This window comes from Sorghum bicolor, chromosome 3, assembly GCF_000003195.3.
Source record: "Sorghum bicolor cultivar BTx623 chromosome 3, Sorghum_bicolor_NCBIv3, whole genome shotgun sequence".
Taxonomy (NCBI): Eukaryota; Viridiplantae; Streptophyta; class Magnoliopsida; order Poales; family Poaceae; genus Sorghum; species Sorghum bicolor.
In genome coordinates, this window is record NC_012872.2 from 73,528,589 (window position 1) to 73,552,521 (window position 23,933).

At 42.0% G+C, this 23,933-nt stretch overlaps 4 protein-coding genes across 7 annotated transcripts; all 4 read left to right on the forward strand.

The window, feature by feature from the left end:
- On the forward strand, positions 100-6,943 carry LOC8074096 (DNA mismatch repair protein MLH1). The gene is made up of 16 exons (XM_002456919.2): positions 100-468; positions 1,346-1,518; positions 1,616-1,688; positions 1,776-1,910; positions 2,023-2,233; positions 2,483-2,631; positions 2,734-2,832; positions 3,318-3,390; positions 3,580-3,712; positions 4,045-4,139; positions 4,218-4,326; positions 4,643-4,802; positions 4,952-5,113; positions 5,414-5,579; positions 5,879-6,027; positions 6,636-6,943. Exons 1-16 carry the CDS (start codon positions 235-237, stop codon positions 6,678-6,680), a joined length of 2,166 nt encoding a protein of 721 aa, XP_002456964.1. The 5' UTR covers positions 100-234; the 3' UTR covers positions 6,681-6,943.
- Positions 8,151-12,399, forward strand: LOC8077387. 4 transcript variants are annotated; one of them, XM_021457580.1, is made up of 10 exons: positions 8,200-8,353; positions 9,162-9,283; positions 9,600-9,871; positions 10,323-10,610; positions 10,707-10,835; positions 10,925-11,049; positions 11,124-11,393; positions 11,505-11,642; positions 11,796-11,882; positions 11,970-12,399. In XM_021457580.1, exons 3-9 carry the CDS (start codon positions 9,610-9,612, stop codon positions 11,802-11,804), a joined length of 1,221 nt encoding a protein of 406 aa, XP_021313255.1. In that variant the 5' UTR covers positions 8,200-8,353; positions 9,162-9,283; positions 9,600-9,609; the 3' UTR covers positions 11,805-11,882; positions 11,970-12,399. The 4 variants fall into 4 exon arrangements, with proteins under 4 accessions (XP_021313253.1, XP_021313255.1, XP_021313252.1 ...); XM_021457578.1 differs by having other exon boundaries at positions 8,151-8,266; positions 11,505-11,882; XM_021457577.1 differs by having other exon boundaries at positions 11,505-11,882.
- LOC8077388 (serine/arginine-rich splicing factor SR45) lies at positions 13,583-18,876 on the forward strand. Its single transcript, XM_002456921.2, has 12 exons — positions 13,583-13,873; positions 14,662-14,772; positions 15,289-15,374; positions 16,569-16,615; positions 16,693-16,773; positions 16,860-17,025; positions 17,169-17,409; positions 17,494-17,562; positions 17,961-18,080; positions 18,165-18,240; positions 18,364-18,401; positions 18,496-18,876. Exons 1-12 carry the CDS (start codon positions 13,695-13,697, stop codon positions 18,566-18,568), a joined length of 1,287 nt encoding a protein of 428 aa, XP_002456966.1. The 5' UTR covers positions 13,583-13,694; the 3' UTR covers positions 18,569-18,876.
- LOC8077389 (pentatricopeptide repeat-containing protein At3g13880) lies at positions 19,074-23,020 on the forward strand. Its single transcript, XM_002456922.2, has 2 exons — positions 19,074-21,998; positions 22,109-23,020. The coding sequence occupies exons 1-2, from the start codon at positions 20,392-20,394 to the stop codon at positions 22,857-22,859; spliced, it is 2,358 nt and encodes a 785-aa protein (XP_002456967.1). The 5' UTR covers positions 19,074-20,391; the 3' UTR covers positions 22,860-23,020.

Here is a 23,933-nt window from a genome sequence, read left to right on the forward strand (position 1 = left end):
GCCGTAAACCAATTTTTTTTACTTGCTTTTAATTTTACCAAAGGAAATTGTTCCAAACCGCATAGTAGGAGGATAGGATATCACGCGTAACAAACCTCAGAGCCCACCCCATTTTTTTTTTCTGGAACAATTTCCTTTCGCAAAGCTCCAGCCCACCGCATAGTAGGCGCGAACTCCAAAACCAAAGCTCAAGCCCACCCCCATTTTCTCGGCCTCCGTGCCTCCACGGCGGCCATGGACGTCGATGACCCCTCGCCGCGCGTCGGCGGGGACCCGCCCCGCATCCGTCGGCTGGAGGAATCGGTGGTGAACCGCATCGCGGCGGGGGAGGTGATCCAGCGCCCGTCGTCGGCGGTCAAGGAGCTCGTCGAGAACAGCCTCGACGCCGGCGCGTCCACGGTCTCCGTCACCGTCAAGGACGGAGGACTCAAGCTCATACAAGTTTCCGACGACGGCCACGGCATCCGGGTATGCTCGCTAAACCCTAAACCCCTGAAACCGACCCCCACTTTTCTAGCGTCGAGTAGTTGTAGGAGTGTGAGTGTGACTGTTAGATGCTATTGTTGCCTTATTATGCTATCCCTGAGTACGTTTTGGAGCGGTTGGTGGATTCAACGAATTGCCAAGCATGAATGAGGAACGAACCATTAGGGACAGTTGGTTCTGTGCTTTGATATATTTGAAATGTTATGTATGTCACCAAATTGCAAACAATATTAAGAGAACAAAACTATAAGGATATAATTACCCCTGTTAGGCTGACCAGGATGTGAATGACTAATAAATTACGATGGCACGATTCAATTTGAACTGGCCCCGCTGGTCCAGCGAAAATATCAGGATACATCAAGTTGTGTCACGTTACATCAGATTGCACCATCTCATTTTGATCAGACTAGTCTAGACTAGATGCTAGAGACTCATATCGCCAATGTGAAGACTCTGCACCATTCACTCTTAAACCACACACTCTTTGTCTTTGCCGGAAGTCTGCAGCTCCACAGATTTGCTTTGTCCCTCCTTTTGGCGAGTAACCTTTGCACCGTCGTCGTTCCTCTTTGGACATGATGTTGCAACAATTTTGGATGCTACTCCTAGTCCTATAAGTCATATTTGACCACAAGAGGTTTGTTGCCCTCGAGGGGCCTGCTGCCTATCTTAGGATAAGCATATTCATTATGTGGTCTGTTAAGACTTTCAAGATTTGTTGCATTTTGAGGGGCCTTCTCTCAATTATAGGATGTAAGTGCATTCAATATATGCTCTGTTTATATTTTCGTTGTTTCATCTAAAACATCCAACTGAAAATGTACTTATAAGTAGCTAATTTATTTCCATTTCACAGTTTGAGGATTTGCCTATATTGTGTGAAAGGCATACTACCTCAAAGTTATCTGCATATGAGGATTTACAGACCATAAAATCTATGGGCTTTAGAGGGGAGGCCCTGGCCAGTATGACTTATGTTGGCCATGTTACTGTGACAACAATAACAGAGGGCCAACTTCATGGCTACCGGTTAGTTCATGAACAGTTCAAAATTTTATGATTCTGCTGTATTCTATATATTTGCTGCTGATATAAGTTATGCCATGTCTTCACTTGTCCTCGTCAGTGTTTGTTATAAAGATGGAGTAATGGAGAACGAGCCAAAACCCTGTGCTGCAGTTAAAGGAACTCAAGTCATGGTCAGTTTAACATGAAGTGCTACTTCCTTGTCTGCTTAATACCGTTGGATATGTCTGTAAGGTTTGCAACAACATAATTCTCTGCAGGTTGAAAATTTATTTTACAATATGGTAGCTCGTAGAAAAACATTGCAGAACTCCAATGACGACTACCCCAAGGTTGTAGATTTCATTAGTCGTTTTGCAGTCCATCACATCAATGTGAACTTTTCCTGCAGAAAGGTAAACATCCCTGCCTTTTTCCCCCATTATATCATCATCAGATTTAATAAGGCACCCTTTATATCATTACTCATCAGATTCAATAGGGTATCATTTGCTTCTTATGTCACAGCATGGAGCCAATAGAGCAGATGTTCATAGTTCGAGCACATCTTCTAGACTGGATGCTATAAGGAATGTCTATGGGGCTTCTGTTGTTCGTGATCTGATTGAAATAGAAGTTTCAGATGAGGATGCTGGAGATGCAGTCTTCAAGATGGATGGTTATATATCAAATGCAAATTATGTGGCAAAGAAGATCACGATGATCCTTTTCATAAATGGTAGAAACATACGAGAATAGTACTAGTGAATTTTTTAGGGATCCAATATTTCTCCATTCCTGTGTGAATAACATGTGCTGGTTTATTTAGATTTGGAAAGTTTTTCTCTACAATGTGAATGATCATGTAGATAATCCACCTTTGCAGTTCTGGTCAGAATTAGTCAAGTTAGCTGCTCCTTTTTTGTTTTCTACCGTATGCATTATTTCTCTGTTTTATCATTTATGTATCTTCATATTTACTCTTCAGATAGGCTTGTAGACTGTACTTCTTTAAAAAGGGCAATTGAATTTGTGTACTCTGCAACGTTGCCTCAAGCATCCAAACCCTTCATATACATGTCCATCAATCTTCCATCAGAACATGTGGATGTCAATATACACCCAACCAAAAAAGAGGTATGCTGTTCTGCTTCTGATGTTCAAGCATTTTTCTTTCTTTTAATTTTTCCAATTATAGAACAAATGATTGGATACTTTTGTGAATACTTTGACTTTCAGGTTAGCCTCTTGAATCAAGAGCGTATTATTGAAACTATAAAAAATACCATTGAGGAAAAACTGAGGAATTCTAATACCACAAGGATATTCCAAACTCAGGTAATGAATTGGCTATTTAGCACTGTGTATCTGCAAACCTGCTTCTCTTACTTAGTCCCATACATACTTACCCTTGGATTGTATATGTACTGTGAACATTGATATTACGCAGTACTTCTGGGTCATAGCCTGTATTCGGCTACTATACTTTACTTGTCAGTTGCCATATATCTGTTTGACAACATTTGATTACATACTTGGTCACCATGTTCGTAAAATCTTTCTTGGAAACATGACTCTTCACTGGGTGACCCTGCCTATAAACACAAGCATTGACCTGAGAACTTTATTTGATATGTGGTTTTTTATGGCATATGATTTTGGCGATGGTCAAGCATGTTCATTTTCATTATTTATAATAATTATTTATAATAACAGACTTTCTTATACTTGAAAGTTGAAACGCCCTATGTTGTCTGCATATGTAGTTGAACTTTGATGTTAACTTCTGTACCATTGATGATGTTGTTCCGTGTAAGTTGCAGGCAGTAAACTCCTCGGCACTTACTCAAGTTTACACACAGAAGGACAAGGGTACTGATGTCAAAATAGCCTCTGGTATGTACAATGTTAATCGACACATATAATGGATCACAACTTTTTAAGCTTAAATGTTTTCCAGTAGTACTCTATACTGCCTTGGCATATGACTGTATGAGTTAATTGCTTACTACTATTTGCTACCTGATCAGCAGTGTCTGAATCCTGCCCAGCGAATCATCTCATTATAAACCATTTGTACTGTAGGAATGAAATCTCAAAAGACTCCTGTGAGCCAAATGGTCAGAACTGATCCACGCAATCCATCTGGAAGGTTGCACACTTACTGGCATGGGCAATCTTCAAATCTTGAAAAGAAATCTGACCTTGTTTCTGTCAGGTAGGCTCTTAATTATGAAGATAGCAACCACTGAGCATTCCTTTCAGATTTTCCTCATCATTTGATTTGATCTTGTATTTGTATCATTGACCACTTCACCCCCTCACATGCACCCTTTATTTTTTGTTTACAAAGTTGCTATCCTATCCTTGCTATGTTTTTTTTTGCTTGCATGCTGGATCTCGTTTTATTGGGAGTGCTGTCCTTTCCTTTTTTTTTCTATGCTGGTTGCTAATTCAAACAATCTATTTTAGGAAGTGAAAACTGTGATTGCTATCATTTATTTTTGCGGAGGCTGATTTTATTTCTCAATGTTTACATGATTCTACAAGAAATGTTGTAAGATCAAGGAGGAATCCAAAGGATGCTGGTGATCTATCTAGCCGTCATGAGCTTCTTATGGAAATAGATTCTCACTACCATCCTGGTGAGTTCATCTTATCCTTTGATGACTGAAAGGAGTGCCTTTATTCTTATTAGCCTGATGTTTTATCTACTGCTGCAGGTCTTTTAGAGGTTATTAAGAATTGCACATATGTTGGCCTGGCTGATGAAATTTTTGCTTTGATACAGCACAATACTCACTTATACCTTGTCAATGTTGTAAATGTTAGGTAACTCCAACACAGTGAACTATCTCTCGTCCTTTCCACATATGACCAGTGCCTTATATGAGCAAAAACAAAAATTCTTACATGATTCGCAGATGGCACTAGAAACCCAGTTCCACTCTAACCATACAGATAAGATGCATACATGCCCACATAAAGTTGTTCAGGACTTCATGATGCCATGCCAGACCATCACACTGCTACCACCTGCATTGCAACTACTGCTGCCACTTCGACATATTGCATTGATATTATTTATTTCAAGGGACATTTTAGTATTTAATTTCATGGTATGTTAATTATTCAATTTACGGTGCAGTAAAGAACTCATGTACCAGCAAGCTCTGTGCCGTTTTGGAAACTTCAATGCTATACAGCTTAGTGAACCAGCTCCTCTTCAGGAGCTGCTGCTGATGGCACTGAAAGATGATGAATTAATTGGTGATGAAAATGAAGAGGAGAAACTGGAGATTGCAGAGGTAAGTTGTTTTCTGAATTGCCGAAAATCTTGGTTAATGTGATAGGTGCCTAAGGTGATGTGTAATATTTATAAGTTTGTTTATTTCAGTTTTAATCTGCCAACTTCTTGTTACATAGCTCTTTAAACGAACATAATCTATTTTTCCAGGTAAACTCGAAGATACTGAAAGAAAACGCTGAGATGATTAATGAGTACTTCTCTATTCATGTTGATCAAGATGGGAACTTGACCAGGCTTCCAGTTGTACTTGATCAGTACACCCCTGATATGGATCGTCTCCCAGAGTTTGTGTTGACTATGGGGAATGACGTAGGTTTTCTCTTATTAAGTCGTCAAGTTCATTATGTGTGGTAATTTAAAATTGGAGCGTGGAACTATAGTGCTAGACTATACACTCCCTATCGAGATGGCAAGTAATTCATTTTCAGAACTGTTTCAGTGTTTGAAATTTAGTTAGCTTTTCATATAAGTATCTGAACATAACTTCTTATTTAACTTGTTTCTTAGTTTGAGCCCTGATATATGTTGCCTCATGGCATTTTTTGGATGGTGCAGTCCTCCTAGTTCTGGCAACCCTGATTTTTTTTAGCAATTTCAATCTTAAAATAGGTTACCTGGGATGATGAGAAAGAGTGCTTCAGAACGACAGCTGCTGCTATTGGGAACTTCTATGCACTCCATCCACCCATCCTTCCAAATCCATCAGGGAGTGGCGTTCAGTTTTACAAGAAAAATAAAGATTGCATGGCGAGTGGCGAACATGTTGATAGTACAGGTTAGCGGCGTACTTTGCAGCCATTACTCTGTGAGGTGCTACTAGTGCTAGGACATTATCAAGAGTTGCAAGGTGTACATCTTAGTAGACATCATCAATAACTGAAGCTGGATTTGATCCCAGTTGACAACCCTGAAACCACTCCTATGACATGAGATGGAAAAAAAATAAAGAAAACACTGATAATTATGATATATGATGCTAGGCAGCTAGGGCTACATATTTCATAGGTTCAATGAATACATATATTTTCATGAGCATTATTTGCTATTGGCACTAAAAGGTGAATTGTGCCACAGATGAAGATGACATTGATCACGAATTACTTGCGGAAGCAGAGACAGCATGGTCCCAACGCGAGTGGACCATTCAGCATGTCTTGTTTCCATCCATGCGACTTTTCCTCAAGCCCCCAAAGTCAATGGCAACAGATGGAACCTTTGTTCAGGTTTGTTCCCTTGTGTTTCAAACCTTTGACATGTACACCTTTGAGTGTGTATACAAACCATTAGATTTGGCCAAACCCGAGACATTGTACTTTGATTTATGGATGGTTTAGTTGCTGCACCTAATTCATTGGCATGCTTTACATACATGCTCTTATATTTCTCACCAGGTTGGCATTGAATTGTTCAACAGATTGCCAATACAGAGTCCTATTTAGAAATGCATGTACTTGTACTATTGGTACTGTCAAATATGCCTCCAGATTGATGCATACTTCTGAAACTGAAACCGCCATCCCATATTCTAATCATTGCAATGTCCTTGGCATAATCTTTTAACAAGGTAATACGTGTACATGTGGTCTTGCATTTTCTTTAAATTGCCAGTAAAAAGCTGCAAATTATCTCGGACAAATCATAGTATCATCACCGCCTCTACCTGTGGATTGCATTGTTTTTGAGTATATTGTCTTGTCCTTTACTCTGTCAACATGTAGCCAAGCTTTGAAATAGTGTTACTTGTATGATTCACCTCTGTCGATGATAATAACAATGGCTGTTAACAATGGTTGTTAACATCTTTCTATTTATTTTTTTCTAAACTGTGCAGATTGCTTCTCTGGAGAAACTTTACAAGATTTTTGAAAGATGTTAGCTCACACAAGTAACAACTTACAAGAAGCCGAAGGAACACTCCAATGAAACATTTTGTGCTGTATATAATTTTGTACTTGTAGCATCGTAAGTGTTTCTTTTTTGACAAAACATAAACGTATTTTTAGTAGTATAGACAGATTAACTAATGAATTTGGAAGCGTATCCTAAGCAAATTTGCATGTAGTGTCAGTTACATTATCCTCTTGTTTGATGGCTCAATTTAATCTGAGTTTGTGATGTGTCGGCACCTTGTTGAAATTAGCAGTATGGTTTCGGAGTTTAATAAAATACATCTTCCAATATCATATTGCATTTTTATCCTGTACTAGCAACAGGAGAAAAAAGTTATCAAATGTTATTCCAAAGTATAAGATATTTGCTACCAGATGAGCAAGTACCGATTGCCCACCGTATAGGATTAGAAGTGATTTAGGATAGCGATATGGTCTTTAAAATACAACTGACCTCTTATTTTTATAAAAATATTTAGAAAAAATGATATATGTATATTTTTATAGAAGTATTTTCAAGACAAATCTATTCATATAATTTTTATATTTCAAACTTAACAATGTAAAAGTTATTGATGATTTTATATTTTTAATGTTGATCCAAACATTGTCCAAAACGACTTCTAAACTTTATACGGAGGGAGTATATAGACACGTCCCATATCCCTTATTTTGTCCTATATTTTTCACGGATCTCAGAGCCGGATCATTCCGATATCTATCTCATATACATCTATTCGGATTCAGATATAGTTGGATATTAAATGTCTAGATTCAGATACGGACTATCCATATACGGTTTTCCCCCTTTTGGGAGGAACGGATATAAGAAAATATTTGTTCGGTTTTCAACTCTACTCGCAGGTAAGAAATAGCACCACGTAGGCACAGAGGCTAATATTGCAGTTTCGTGCAACTCTAATCATGTTTTTCCTATTCTTGAGGAATCTACATTCCAAAGGAGGCCATACTAAAAATTGTTGCATCTTTCCTTCCCCAACTTGAGTTCACATAATTTATCTTTATGTCTGATCAAAGAGTTTGTTTGCCCAACTTTTACTTCACGTGTTTTGGAGTGATCTGGGGTGAAAATTAATTAATTATTACTAGCTAGAATGGAATTTAGTTATTTTATTTACTTTAATCCACCTATACATGTGGGTGTGTGTGAAGGTGACTGTTAATGATTGTTTAGTTATAATTTTTTTGCAAAATGGATACGGTAGTATTTTGTTTGTATTTGATAGATATTGTCCAATTATAGATTAATTAAGGTCAAAAGATTTATCTTGTATATTTAATGCTTTATATATGTGCTGTAAGATTTGATGTGATGACTTGAAAAATTTTGTAATTTTTGGGAAGTAAACAAGGCCGTACAACCGTAAAAGATATTGTACAGAGTTGGGGTCTGGGCTGAGGAAAACAGGGCTAGCCCAACATAGATGCCGCGCCAGACACTTTTTTTTTTCTTTTTCTTTTTCTTTCCTTGCTATAAACTCGGGTCTCGAGAGAGCCTGGTTCGTTCGTTTCCATCTCCCACCCTCTTTTCTCTCCTCTTTTCGACGAGGAGGTAAAGCCGACGGCCGGCGACGAGGGGTCGCGCCCTCCTCCTCCTCCTATCTCCTCCCCCCTCTCCACCTTATCCGTGTGATTGGAGGTGAGCTGTGGCTCACCGCCTGGGTGTTTCAGAAGGACGCTGGGAGTGCCCGGGTTGGACAAGAAGTGGTTTCGGGATGTAGAGGGATGGCCGGGTGTGGCGGATGACGTCCGGCGGGGATGTCTTGGGCGAGCAGCCGCTTCAGTTAGCGGAGTGCGGGGGTGTAGGAGGCGGAGGCGAGCATGCCGCCTTCCGTGTGCGTTGTGGGAACGCGGCGCGCTGTCCGGCCGTCGCGCGCCTGATTCGTTTTGGGTGCAGTTATTCATTCATTGTTCATACAAAACTTTTTGTAAATGTTTGCATTGCCTTGAGTAAGGCCTTGTTTAGTTCCCAAATTTTTTTAAGATTCTCTATCACATCAAATCTTTAGAAGCATACATAGATAGAGCATTAAATATAGATAAAAAATAACTAATTGTGCAGCTGTAATTTGCGAGACAAATCTTAATCTATGGTTAGATAAGCCAAAACCAAAAAAAATCGCGAACAAACAAGGCCTAATTATATGAAGCATAACAGCATAACCTGCTACCTGTACCTATTTCTTGCTAAATGCTGGCGGGCTGCTCCTGGAATGGTTTTATATGTATGCTGTCTTACACTCTGGAGTCTGGAATGTGACATTACTCATTACGGATGGTCTAATAGAGTAAAGGAATTAGAATTGTTGTGGATGATAGAATTTACAAGGGGCGTTAGTGGATTTAGCCAGCATACAAATTTCTTCAGTCATATTAAGTTTTCTGGGATTTGTTCTTTTTAGTTATGGAAGACTACACATTTATGAAAAAATATGATTGTATTTCAGATTAGTCCCCCATGACATAGTTGAGCTAAGAAATGAGCATATGCAGCTACCCAGTTTTGGAGACCCCTATCAAAATTACCAAAGTTGGTGAATTGTGTTTCTGTATGCCTGATCTGGAAAAGGTATTGAAATGATAGCTTATGGCATTATGGGTTTACTTTTGTAATTGTTTGTAGTTTACTTTTGTAATTGTTTGTAGTACTGTCCAACAAACTCATCGAGTGAATTGTATTCTCTTTTACTTATTTTCTTGGTTTATATTTATCAAAGTTGATATTTGAGTTTACAAGAAAACTTACGTTAGGTCATGAGCCATCAACCTTGACTTAAAATCTGTATATGCAACCTTCAGATTAGTAGATGTGGGTTACTTTCACTGCATCATTGTACTGTTTTGACTCACATTTTGCACTTACTTTTTTTAAACTCCTGCTTCAGTTCTTGGAAGATGGTAAAAAGTAATAGGGATGGTGATGGTGTCACAAGAAGCTCGAAGAGGGATGAAAGAGTTGGTGATCTCACAAGAACTTATTTCACAAGAAGCTTGAAGATGAATACACCTTATCTCACAAAAAGCTCAACAAAGAACAGAAGAATTGATGGTCACACGAGAAGCTCGAAGAAGAATAAAAGATCTTACCCTGCCAGAAGGTCAACAAAGGACAAAACAATTTGCAACGAAGGAGAGACAACTGGGTTACCGATTCCAGGTGTGATGGTCCTTATTTTACTCTGCTCAGGTTTCTTGCAGCCCTATCTGACACTCACAGTTGAGTTGAACATGTCTCTTTAACTAGGTCTGGGCAGATAATGACACTTTAACCATCAAAATAATTCATTGTGTAATTTATGTTCATTTGTAATGGTATCTGTTTGTAGATTTGTCTCAAATGATACAAAATCATTTTTACATTTGTACACTCGTGGTAACTATTGGTATGCTTAGCTGTTTGCGGTTGTACTTCTTAGTTTTAATGCTAATCACTAAAAAAAACTCATGTTCAAGCAGAATCACTTGGTATGGCTCAACTCAGGTTGTCATCATATGTTGATCGTGTGTGCTGATCCTTTGCACACAATTTTAAGTTAATGTTACTTTTTGTATCTAATATCAACGTACATTAGCGCCAGTCACTTGACCTATTGATACTGTTGCACCAGTACATGGAGAGGGGCTTAATGAGGATCGATCCCCTATTGATACTGTTGCACCAGTACATGGAGATGGGCTTAATGAGGATGGATCCCCTATTGATACTGTTGCGCCAGTACATGGAGATGGGCTTAATGAGGATCAATCCCCTATTGATACTGTTGCGCCAGTACATGGAGATGGGCTTAATGAGGATCAATCCCCCATCGATACTGTTGCACCAGTACATGGAGATGGGCTTAATGAGGATCTAGAATCCTTGGGTTATCCCGAGCGTCCAAAAACAATGTTAACTGGTGAGTCAATGCCTATAAATATTGATTTTTCATGCATTGTATTTTTACTGCTTTGATGTCCCGCTTACAAGTATTGTACATTGTATTTTCAACCAGATTGCATTTTGGTTAATAGTTTTGAAGAGCCTTTTGGTGACACACATGATAAAGGTGTTTGGAGCGAACTAAAGGAAACAGTTGCCACCAACATAGATGAAAATACCGTTGCACTTGCTTCATTCAATGGTGATTTTGCAGTATTGTGCTGTTTACTATTTCATATCTGTATCTAACCACAAGTTCACGACTAACTAATGATCAATTACGATATTCAGGAGAAAAAAGGTTTTTTGCATGCACAGGTTGCTTTATTGAATGGAATGGATGTACCACTATTCTAACGTCAGCGAGCTTGATTAGACATTCCCGTCGTGCAGATGAGATTTTGAAAAACTTGAGGGTTTGTGATTCTAGCTATCATGTGATCCACGTTCATTTTATGAATCTGTGGAGTCTTAATTGTGTCGTTTGCAGATTGAAGTGTTCCTTCCAAGCAAAGAACGGGCATCCGGAATATTACAACATTATAATTTACATTACAATATTGCTCTAGTCAGGGTCAACGATTACAGTCCTAGTCATCCAATAAAAATTCAACATCGTCGGCGTGACAACCGTGAAGTACTAGCTGTTGGCCGTATCTTCACATCCGGCGAATTAATGGCTTCAAGAGGACACAAAGATAGCATGGTGTGCGAACATGATTGTGGACATCTCCATTTTTCTAGGTGTAGAATCAGTAAAGTACGTGTGCTATCTTCTCGTATTATTATTACACAGTTGTATTGGAGTATGAGTTAATGTCCATATCTGTTTGACATTACTGATGACGACTTCTCTGTGTCTCCTGGCTAGGCTGGCATTGGAGGGCCCCTTCTTGATTTTGACGGGAAATTTGTTGGCATGAACTTCTACGACAAGCGTGCAGGAGGAACCTGGTACCTAAAATGTAATGAGATTCTCCACGTCCTGGGTCATTTTGAGAAAAAAAAGGTATGTTCGGGTATTCAGGTGCTTGTCATGCGGTGTATTCAGGTTTCAATGACGTACAGGAGTTGTGCGAGAAGCGGCGTCAGTAAAGCATAATAAGCAATTTACTATATCCTTAAAAAAACAATTTACTGTATTCTTTGGCGTGTTTAATAGGACTGTTGATGAAGCTGGCCATGATGATTATGCATCTAATAAGCTTGACTGGACTATAGATGGAGATCACAGTGTCAAGATTAATCGGTAATTTGGTGCATCAGTTATTATAAGTTCAATGTTTCGTATAAATTTGTGTATGACGTTGTATTGTGGCTATATTATTAATGACAGTTGGTTCGTGCCATTGCCATTTTGGTGTCGTCCTGATGCTCTGAAAAAGTATGGACCTAAAATGACAATCAGAAATTTGACCCACGACGTAGAGCTGACTGGAGGGTCATGGAAAATGTAGAAGGTACAGCTGTGAATGGAGTGACATTGCAAGTGTAGAAGCAATACGTCCAATTGGAGTCCATTGAATTGCAATCTCCACATGTTATCTGATGGATCTATAAATCTGTTTGGCCTGACAAGCATTCAGAAATACGTAACCCAGATGTACTTCTGAATGCCACATGTAACCTGGCACTTCTGAATAGAGTAACCTGTTGCCACATGTACGGTGGTGCGCTGCTCTTAAGTTACTGTCCTTGTTTTGATAAACTTTCACCGTGCTGATGTTGTTCAATTCCACTTGGTAAACTGCCACATGCCGCCGCAAGCTCATGTGTTCTTTGCCTGCGTGGATTCATCCTGATCATGACCTCCAAAAGTCTTTGTGCATTGTCTGATGTATGTATCAGAAAGCTAGGATGTACCTGGAACCCGAGGCCCTCTGGTTCTACAGTGTTCAAAGACCAAAAACCAAAAGATATATAAACAAGTTAACAAAGTCAATGCAGTGTTTTCAAATGGCACAAGTGCAGCTCGCTCATAGATTCATACAATAATACCACTTCAGTTGAATGTCGTTTTCTTTAACTAATTTCCACGCTATATCTGCTCTCCCTTCGGCTATTGCCTATTGCTGGAACACCCTATCTGCCTTTCCCTTTGGCAATTGGTGGAATAATTATTTTTTGTACAGCTTTGGAATATCCTTTTTCTACACCTATAAATATGATGTGGTTATAGATCTCACTTTGATTAATTATTTCCCCCCATCCACGCTTATACGTCCCTCCTTAATTATTTTTTTCTAAACATTTATTTAAGCCCCCCCAAACAATTATAATGTTGAATTTTTTAAGCTAGTCTTAATGTATGTTTCATGAGAGTGTCATGCACATTAAATAGGCCGTCACATAAGTAAAATCGCTGACTTAGCAGAGTCATTAAATGAAAGAGTTTCATCAGACGAGAGGAGAGTGTTATCTCCATGAAACGGCTCAGTTACCTAGTTTATAGTCTTGATAACTATGCTATAAAACTATGCATTGAGAGTTTGAGACTGACCTTACAACACATTCTTAACATACCCCTGCTCCAACGCATGTTGGGGCCTCTTTGAGGTTTTGACCCAAAAGCAGTTTCTAAGCTGGATACAGAAGTTCTGCTGATTTTTTTCCTAACAAATGATTCTACATTTTTTTTGTGAAGTGATTTCTGAAATGAATCAACAGATTAGGAGCTAAAAAAGTGGCTTCTCTTACTCACGTATGCATAGAATTACTTTATGAAAATAGTTTATCCTAGTTTTTGAGGGGTTAAAACTGTTTATCCTAATTTTTTTTTAGCAAAAAACAAATCATTTTCAATAATAGAATAGAATCAATTCCCACGGATCTGCTATGCCAAACAGGCCTTACACCTTTGCGGGGCGTCTATTGGGCCCGTTGGGCCGAAAAACAGGAGTGGACATGGACAGCAGCAGGGGCTCTTTTCACACTTGATGACACGGGTGGAACTCCCAAACCCAATCTCTTCTTCCTTCTCCCAACCGGCTCAAAACCCTAGCCCAACACCGCAGGGTCGCCGACGCTCGCCCGGCCGCCGCCACTGCCGCCGCCGGGGACGATGGCGAAGCCTCGGCGCGGCCGCTCCGCGTCTCGCTCCTCCTCGGGCTCTTCCTCCCGCTCGCCGTCCCACTCCGTCTCCTCCGGCTCCGTCTCGTCGCGCTCGCGGTCGCGCTCCCGCTCCTTCTCGTCGTCGTCCTCGCAGTCCCGGAGCCGCTCTCCTCCTCCGGCTAAGCGCGGGTGAGGCTAGACTCTACACCCTATAGATCCACTGATTCTAGGCTAATCTATTAGGTTTTGTTGCATTTGTTCGGAGGTTTTTTTTTTTTTTTTTTTTGGTGCTGTTTGTTCGTCGGGGTAGCGAGTTTTCCCCCGTTTCAACGTTTACTTCTTACTTATTTGTGTGTCACTTCGTTAAACCCTAGTGCCTTCTATAACTTCAGCATAAACCTTGAGGTCTGGACTAGTTAGTACGAGGCAGCTTGATTCAGATAATTTTACAGTTTATAGGCGTGGCTGGCGTCTTCAAACTTACTTCTATTGAATACATTTAATCCCTGTGACACTCAACAGTATGGATGCAGCCATTCAGCATCAAACAGAACCAGAGTTTAGTAATAGTTGTACTGATGATTGGCAAATCCAGTTTTTTTAATCATGCTCGTGATAAGTTGGAAACATAAGTTAAATGTCTGGTCCAGCATTCAGAATTCAGATGGACACCTTTGACTGCTTCCAATTTCCTGCTGTTGCTCATTGCTTAGCTTTGCCTTTTGCAGTTTCTATAATAGCAGAAGCCTGTGCTGACCAGCATTTTTGCTACTCAATTCAATTTATTGTCATCTTTTTATTGAATTCAACCTGCCTCATGCTTTTGTTTCATCCTGTTAACATATTTTTATTGCTTTCATGGCTTGTTTTCTCGTATATGAAGTCACATGACGTATTTTTCTCATGAACTGTAAAGTTGCTTATGCTGGTTCTCTTTAACTTGAGTGCATTTACTTATGGATTCTGTTGTCTGCCAGTTCGCCTGGAGCACGGAAAGGCCGATCACCTTCACCGCCCCCTAAAAAGGGTTCACCCTCAAAGAAAGTCCGTTCGCCATCACCACCACCTAAAAAGGCTTCACCCCCTAGGTATATACAAGTTTGCATCTAAACTGCATATGTTACTTTAATTTTCTGGCTATGTTTATTGATAACTATACAATTAAGCGTGCAGTTTCACTTGCTACTTAACTATCATATCATTTTTGTCTTATATATATATGAAGTAAGTGGTTGTAGTTTGTCAAATAGGATTCTGTATGTGGGCTAATGATACAAAGGATCTTCAAAATTCTTAGTATATTGGATGCTAAAGCTCCTCGCGTTATTAAGAAAATGTCGTAGCAGCATCTGATAAATTTCTTTGTAGCTGTGATGTTGCCACTTACTGTTCATAACTTCATCAACTTCTTTTGCCTTGTATTTTCGTGGGGGAAGTTAGTATCATGTACATAACCTGCTGTTGCACTTTTACTGTTATGTCTAGAGATTTCATCTGTTTCCCAGAAACTATGCATGGTTTCGTGTTCTCTGTTTCCATATCTATCTCTACATGTAACTCTTGTGCTCTAAATCATTGAAGATATATATGGTTATTGGTTTCAGGAAAGCGTCTCCTGCTGAGTCAGCTGTTCTCTGCATTGATCATTTATCAAGGAATGTTAATGAGGCTCACTTGAAAGAAATATTTGGTGAGCTTGTGTTATATATTTCATTTCCTTTATTCTGTTGGAACTTGGAAGTCTATTGTCATGATTATATTTGCATTTCCATGAATTTGCCTTGAGTGATTATCACCTAAGTGACCTCTTAGCATTTAGGGAAAATGCTGATGATATGCATTTTTTAGTATTCAAATTCTTCAGTCTACTTTATGATTGGAGCCATTATATATTTTGTATATCTATCTAACAATCATGTGTTGCATGATGTACCCATGTTAGGTTGGTTAAGCACACTGATCTTCCCACTGGTAGCCTCATGCAGTGGGTGTGTTCCTGTTGCCATAGTAATCGGCCAACTGGCTTTGCTGATTCTAGTAGGATTTTACTGTTGACAAAATCTTACATCAACACTTAGCAAAGTTCAAGAAGGCGCTAGGCAGTTTCTAGGCGCTGACCCATAGCCTAGAGCCTAGGGTAGCCTAGGCGTTTTCTAGGCGCTAGCATTTACATACATATTTACATACATATATGTGTAAAAAAGAAAAAGAAATAAGAGATAAGTGGACTTTATTAAAGAGAAAGGCCTGTTAGGCCCCGACAAGGAAGGCTAAAAGAAGCCCAGTAGGAGTATTTTCAGCCCAAGTCCAGCGCATTTATATATAGAGTGTGTAACCCTAGGAGCCAACACTTCCCCCCCATCCCAGCCGCTAGTCGCAGCTCGTCTGCTTTCTTCCTGACCCGACGCTTCTCATCTCTCCCGAAGTCCCTTCTGATGGTTCTCCTGTCTCGACGGCGGCAGCTCTTCCGCTCGCCCTTGGTTCTCCACCATGGTGGCATTGTTCTGCTCCTGTCCTGCTGCTGCTGCCTGCTCCGCCTCGTCTTCCTCCCGGCCGTGCCCCAGCCCCCGCTTGTCGCATGCAACCTCCTGGCCTCATTCACAGTCCGCCGTCCTCCTGACCATGCCCACGCCTGCCGCAGCCTCCCCCTGGCGCGCTTGCAGCCCTGGATTATGGCGCACACCGCCTATCCCCATAGACGAGGCGGTGCCCCTCCGCCTAGCAGCTCCTTTTTGAACATTGACACTTAGAAATAAACAAGTGCTTTTGAAGAGCCAACATGTTGCAAAATGAATCCAGAAACTCTATTGGACCAATTATCTGTATTTTCAGGAAATTTTGGCGAATCCAAAAACTGTATTGGACTAATTATCTGTATTTTCAGGAAACTTTGGTGAAATAGTGAATGTGGAGCTTTCAATGGACCGAATGGTAAGTGAATGTGTTGCTCTCTTATTCTGGAAATCTGTCCCTGGTGCTCTCCTAACACCTACTATTTGTTTTCTTAGGTTAACCTTCCTCGTGGCTATGGATATATTGAATTCAAGAAGAGAGCTGACGCTGAGAAGGCTCTTCTTTACATGGATGGTGTATGCATTCTACCCTATGCTAACTCTTTGTCTTTTCTTTTTGTTGATAAGTAAATGGACAACAAGTTCTTCTAAAATCTTATCAGGGTCAAATTGATGGAAACGTTGTTAAGTTGAGATTCACTCTTCAACCACGCCAAAGGGCTGCATCACCTATGAAAGCTCCGCCCCCTCCTCCAAAAAGAGATGCTCCCCAGATTGAAAAAGGTGTTACCAGTGCTGAAAAGGATGCCCAGCAGCGTCCTAGGGAATGTAAGCTTCTGAAGCTTTGAAACTATATATAATCACTATTCCTTATTCTTCGCTTGTTACTTCTGCTCGTATCAAGGAATTCCCCCCCTGAAGGTGCATGTTCAGCTCTATGATGATTTAATTGTTTACATACTTGCCTGCAGCATCTCCACGAAGGAAGCCAGCTTCACCTCCACGGAAACGATCTCCAAATCGAAGGGCTGAATCACCCAGGCGTCCACCTGACCCATCACCTAGGCGTCGTCCTGATTCTCCGCCTATTCGTCGCCGACCAGATCCTTCTCCTGTCAGGCGTGGGGACACACCTCCTCGCAGGAGACCACTGTCTCCAGTTAGAAGGCGTTCTCCTTCTCCACCACCTAGGAGGCATAGGTCACCGATGCGGTAATCAATGTTTAAATAACTTTTATAAATCTATAGTATCTGTGAATAGATCACTGGAATTGCTGATGCTATTTTCTCAACCAGTCCTTCACCTAGGAGGGGACGTGGCAGCCCGTCACCACGCAGGCGCTCCCCTGGGCCTCTTAGGCGGCGGTGAGTTTCTTTGAGCTTGTCTCTATTTATGTGCAAGGCCTCTTAATACAATGGTGGCCATATTGTGCACTTCCCTGATGTGCTAAACCTATGTAGTATTATCCATTCTATATTTCCTAGCATTGGATTAGATGTACCTTTTTTATAGATAGTTTAAGTGGATTAGATATATGTATCCCATGTTTATAGTTAATTGTTGTTCTACACAGGATCCTGTGATTTGTTTCTAAGCTCTGTACTCATTACGCTTCTAGATTTCTAGTATTTGGATACTTGTTTTGCCCCTTCTATTTTTCATGTCTTGGGGTTCATCTGAAAGTTCTGTTGATTTTTTTTGGTCCTCTGCCTTATTCTGCTTGCTTAACTGCTGTGTTCATTCCTTCTTTTCCCCCTTCTAGGTCGCCACCTCCAAGGCGGTTGAGGAGCCCACCAAGAAGGCCGCCACCTCCACGTCGCTATAGTCGCTCTCCTCCTCGCCGACCCCTTCGCTCCCGCTCCAGATCAATTTCTCCAAGAAGGTAGTGGATCTGATACAGAAATCTTCCAGCTGACGCTGTACCTCTTTCACACCCTGACAATTCTGATTCTCTTGTATAATGCAGGGGACGAGGGCCTCCGTTGAGGCGTGGTAGGTCAGACTCATCATATTCTCGATCACCTACTCCACCGCCAAGAAAGGTGAGTGTTGCTACTGATATGGTATTTGTAGCATCAAACACAAAGTAATACTGTTCTTTCTCCCTCTGTTGCTGGTCATGCTTTGTAATATTGACTAAGTGCTTAAATATTTTTCTTGTATAGGGGCCAAGAAGGGTATCAAGGAGCCGCAGCCCTAGAAGGTAACATATATGTATTTGTTTTGTAATGTTAGTTTTCTTCTGGTGTTTTTGCATATGCCAAGAGTGCTCCATAACTGAATATCTCTGCTTGCAGGCCTCCTAGAGGAAGAAGCATCTCTAGTGACAGCCGAAGCAGCAGTTCACCTTCCCCTAGACGCGGCAGGTAGAAGGAACCCGTGGCATTGTGTATCCGGCAGGTAAAGCCTTTTATCCCTTGACTCTATCTGTATCGTTTGCCTGTGCTTGTGACTTGCTGTGAGCTCAAGTGTTGGTTCGAGGAGAGGATACGAGAACCCTACGGCAATGCTTCCAGTGGATCTGCTTTAACATGCCCGGTGGACTCTCTGGCTTGTGATTTGTACTCGAGACAAAGTTACCTGCTATGTGGGCTTATGTACTTGATTGTACTGAAGTATTTTGAAGTTCTTAACTTGTTTCCGCACAGGAGTCTGGTTCTAAAAAATTATGTGGTAAACCATTGTGCTAATTGGTGTCTGAAGCGTTATTTGATCTTTCGTTTAAGGTGTCCGAAAGTTTTCATCTATTTTGTTGGAAAGAGTTCCTCAACATTGCCACTGTGATTGCATTGATCAACCAATTGATGCGTGTAATTTGTATACGCACGTCGCACTTGTGAAAGCTATGACATACGACTTATGCCGGCGCACGCACAGAATGTATCGTGTACGATCACGAGGTGCTTCATTTATTTTTGGGGCTGCCTAGGCACGAGCGTGCTTGTGTTAGAATGTAAACCGTAGCCCTCTTTGGAACAAAGGATTCATGGACGAATTTTGTAGGATTCTAAGCCTATAAGAAATTTTCCCATGTTGCCTTTTGGAACAAGGGATGGCCATTCTAAAATCCTAAAAAATTGCTATAGAATGGCTCGATCCATAGGAATTTTGGAGGAACTTGAACATGAGGTTCAACCTCTTGGAAACTCTTTCTCTCTCTCTCTCTCTCCTAATTTCTGTGCTTCTCCTATTTTCAAGTGACATGCAACTTTAATCCTGTGTTTTTCCTATTCTTGTGTTTTGAGAATCCTGCTTTCGGCTGATCATTTATATGATTTGTTCCGAGAAAAAAACATTGCTTCGTGACTGAAAATAGTGGATGATAAGCTCAAGAGCGGTTATAAATGGAAGAATAAAATGCAAAAACTTGTAACTTTTCATTTCATTGATCCCTGTTGTTTTTGTTTATATACACATGGTGAGGGACACGAGGAACTGACGGATTGTCTATTCCAAGGCCAATTAACCGTTCCTATAGCTTGAATTGGCAAGCAATCATTCCTAAAGCTTAGAGGGTGTTTGGGCTGCTCCATAAACTCCATCCTACAAAAACTGGAGTTTGTGGAGTGCCATAACTCTATCTTTTTTTCGAACTGAGTGCATAGAGCTGAAACCGTTTGGCTAAAAAAAATGTGGAACAAAGCTGAAAAACGTAGAGCATAACATTGCCAAACACGTCAATGTCAACTTACCTGCCTGATGCGTTATTTACATACGAGTTGTTAATGTTCCTAATCTAGCCTGTGATTGGATTAGATCATCTTGGAGCAAGCATCTCTTCTTCAGGATGACCAACAACACACGATGTTTCATTAGTTGGATCAGAAATTTAATCTAGCTGTCCACGCCAATGAAGACGCTCCCTTGTGTTTTGTAGGGAGTGCATACGCGTGTAACGAACCGCAAGTTTTTGATCCAACGGCTACCCATCTCACCCAAATGCCAGTTCAAGCGTCTCCCGCTTCTCCCCTGCCGCCGCCGCCGCCGCCGTTCGCTTCCCTCCGTTCTTGAGCAATCCCCGTCGGCGGCCGGTCGCTCTGACGGCCTGTCCAGAGTGCGGAGCCACCGACAGGCCGTCAAGGGGCCAAGGGGCGGCGGCGGCGGCGACCAGGACACCTAGATGACCATCGGCTCTGCGGCCAGATGACCAGCAACGTGCAAAGGCCTGTCGGTTTGCTCCGCCGCTGGCGTCCATGGAGGCCTTCTACCTCGACCTGCTCCGCTCCTGCACGGCGCTGCCGCACGTTGCGGCCGTGCACGCCCACATTGCGCGCGCCCACCCGACCGCCTCCCTCTTCCTCCGTAACTCCCTCCTCGCCGCCTACTGCCGCCTTGGGGTCGGGGCGCCTCTCCACGCCGCCCGTCTGATCGACGAAATGCCCCGCCGCAACGCCGTCTCCTACAACCTCCTCATCTCCTCCTACTCCCGCGCGGGCCTCCCGGGCCGCGCCCTGGAGACGTTCGCGCGCGCGCGGGCCGCCGCGGGGTTAAGGGTCGACCGGTTCACGTACGCCGCCGCGCTCGCCGCGTGCTCGCGGGCGCTCGACTTGAGGACCGGGAAGGCCGTGCACGCGATGACAGTCCTGGACGGTCTCGGGAACGGGGTGTTCCTGTCCAACTCACTCGCCAGCATGTACGCCAGTTGCGGCGAGATGGGTGAGGCCAGGCGCGTGTTTGATGCCGCCGAGGAGCACGACGACGTATCGTGGAATTCGCTGCTCTCCGGGTACGTCCGTGCCGGCGCACGTGAGGAGACGCTGAAGGTGTTCTCTCTGATGTGCCACCATGGCCTTGGGTGGAACTCTTTCGCGCTTGGGAGCATCATCAAGTGCTGTGCTTCTGGCAGTGATGTCGGACGGCACATTGCAGAGGCAGTTCATGGATGCGTGGTGAAGGCTGGACTGGACGCCGACCTGTTTCTTGCGAGCGCAATGATCGACATGTATGCTAAGAGAGGCGCCTTGACCAATGCTGTTGCGCTTTTCAAGTCGGTGCCAGACCCAAATGTGATTGTTTTCAATGCGATGATTGCAGGATTCTGTCGTGATGAAGCTGCCGTTGGTAAGGAAGTCAGTAGAGAAGCTTTGAGTCTGTATTCAGAGATGCAGAGTCGAGGGATGCAGCCTTCTGAATTCACATTCTCAAGTATTCTTCGTGCGTGTAACCTGGCTGGTGAATTTGGGTTTGGGAAACAGATACATGGTCAAGTACTCAAACACAGTTTCCACGACGATGACTATATTGGGAGTGCACTCATTGACTTGTACTCTGACTCTGGTTGCATGGAAGATGGATACAGGTGTTTCAGATCTCTGCCTAAGCAAGACATTGTCACCTGGACGTCAATGATTTCAGGGTGTGTTCAGAATGAGCTTTTTGAGAAGGCACTGAGATTGTTCCAAGAATCGATATGTTATGGCCTGAAACCTGATCTTTTCACAATGTCGAGTGTGATGAATGCATGTGCCAGTTTAGCTGTTGCAAGGACCGGTGAGCAGATCCAGTGTCTTGCCATAAAATATGGTTTTAACCGGTTCACTGCCATGGGGAATTCCTTCATACATATGTGTGCTAGGTCAGGGGATGTTGATGCTGTGACTCGGAGATTTCAGGAAATGGAATCACGTGATGTTGTCTCCTGGTCTGCAGTGATATCAAGCCATGCACAGCATGGTTGTGCAAGGGATGCTTTACGCATTTTCAATGAAATGATGAATGCAAAGGTGGCGCCTAATGAGGTTACTTTTCTCAATGTCCTTACTGCATGTAGTCATGGAGGATTGGTTGATGATGGACTCAGGTAAGCCTTTTCCATTCCTTTCATGTCAGAGCATTCGATCATTTTCCAGTGCAACTTTCTTTGCTATAGTGTACATGCCTCATACGTCCCCCTTTCATGATCTTATGCAGGTATTATGAAATTATGAAAAATGAGTATGGATTGAGCCCAACCATAAAGCATGTTACTTGTGTTGTTGATCTTCTTGGACGAGCTGGGAGGCTAGCTGATGCTGAGGCTTTTATAAGGGATTCAGCCTTCCATGATGACGCTGTGGTTTGGCGGTCTTTGCTGGCCTCATGTCGTATCCATGGAGACATGGAGAGAGGCCAACTTGTGGCAGATCAGATAATGGATCTGGAACCCACTTCCTCAGCATCATATGTAATTCTTTACAACATGTATTTAGATGCTGGTGAGCTATCCTTAGCTTCAAAAACTCGAGACCTGATGAAAGAGCGAGGCGTGAAGAAAGAGCCTGGTCTTAGTTGGATTGAGCTAAGGTCTGGAGTTCACTCTTTTGTTGCCGGTGACAAGTCCCATCCAGAGAGCAATGCAATATACAAGAAACTGGCAGAGATGCTTTCCAAGATAGAAAAGTTGGCGAACACTGATAATGCTAGCACAGGGTCAGATGGCATCTCTAGCAGCGAGCAGAATTTGGTGGGTTGCCACAGTGAAAAAATAGCTGTGGCATTTGGAATGATCCATTTGCCACAATCTGCTCCGATCCGAGTAATGAAAAACCTGAGAGTTTGCCGCGACTGCCACTCGACCATGAAACTGATATCCGGGAGTGAGAACAGAGAAATAATCTTGAGAGATGGGATTCGCTTCCATCACTTCAGAGGCGGTTCCTGTTCCTGTGGTGATTACTGGTGACGAGCTGTAGATTTAGAATTGTTCTAGGTCTAGTAGTGAAAGGCAAATTCATTATGTAAATTACAAAATGCCAAATTGGTACTGGATGAAAGGAAAATACCTGTGCAGTAATGAATGAATGTTTCGCAAGAGATCTTGAAGTACAGGTAGTTTATGATTTAGAAGGCATGCACACCTAACACTAATCTTTTATTTTTTTTTGGATCCAGTTACAATTGGCTAACTTCTCAAATAAGCAAGAATTGTTGGATAAACTATTGACCTGATGTTATACTCAATCATCAAACTGCAGATATTCGGTATAAGATCTAAGGTTCAGTAATTCCACACAGAAAAAAAAAAAGATCTAAGGTTCACTGGTCACTGGGGAAGTTAGAGAAACTGACGTTGGTGGTGAATGGTGATTTCACCGCTGAAACTGTTGTTTTTTAGGTCGATCGTTATAAGATCTGTGCAGTTGCTCATTGTTGATGGCATGCAACTGTAGCCTTGTAGTGCAAAAGGATTTTTTATCGCAATCTCTATAGGTCATCAGGGAGAGAGGGAGAGTCCTGACTCTGTGTGTTATAACAGAGTTCTAGACATTCCCATCACAGCTATAATTCTGAAATGTACAAATTGCTTGCCATGAACCAAGTTCCCCTCCTGACTCTGTGTGTTATAACAGAGTTCTAGACATTCACCATTGCATATTTGAACAAGCCAGAACTATCATCCCTTCGAGAAAAAAAAAAACAAGCCAGAACTGCACGTTTAGACGTTTAGTCATTGCAGAAACCACGGATCAGAGTTTGAGAGCTAAAGCAAGGGAACCGTGAGAGCCACAAAAACGCAAATACACTCCCTCCTGGATCCATGCCGTGAGCTCTCAGCCAATGACAGCTGGGCTTGGGCTTCATATCACCGTCGGCCCAGGTCCAAGCCCAAGCCCACCTGTCAGATACTTCATATCACCGTCAGTGATGTTTGTGACGTAAGCATATATGTCACGCAGTGCTGACCACGTGCTATGTTATTTTTTTTTCTAAAAAAAATAATGGAGACAGCAGGAGCTAGAGTTGAAGTGGCAATCTT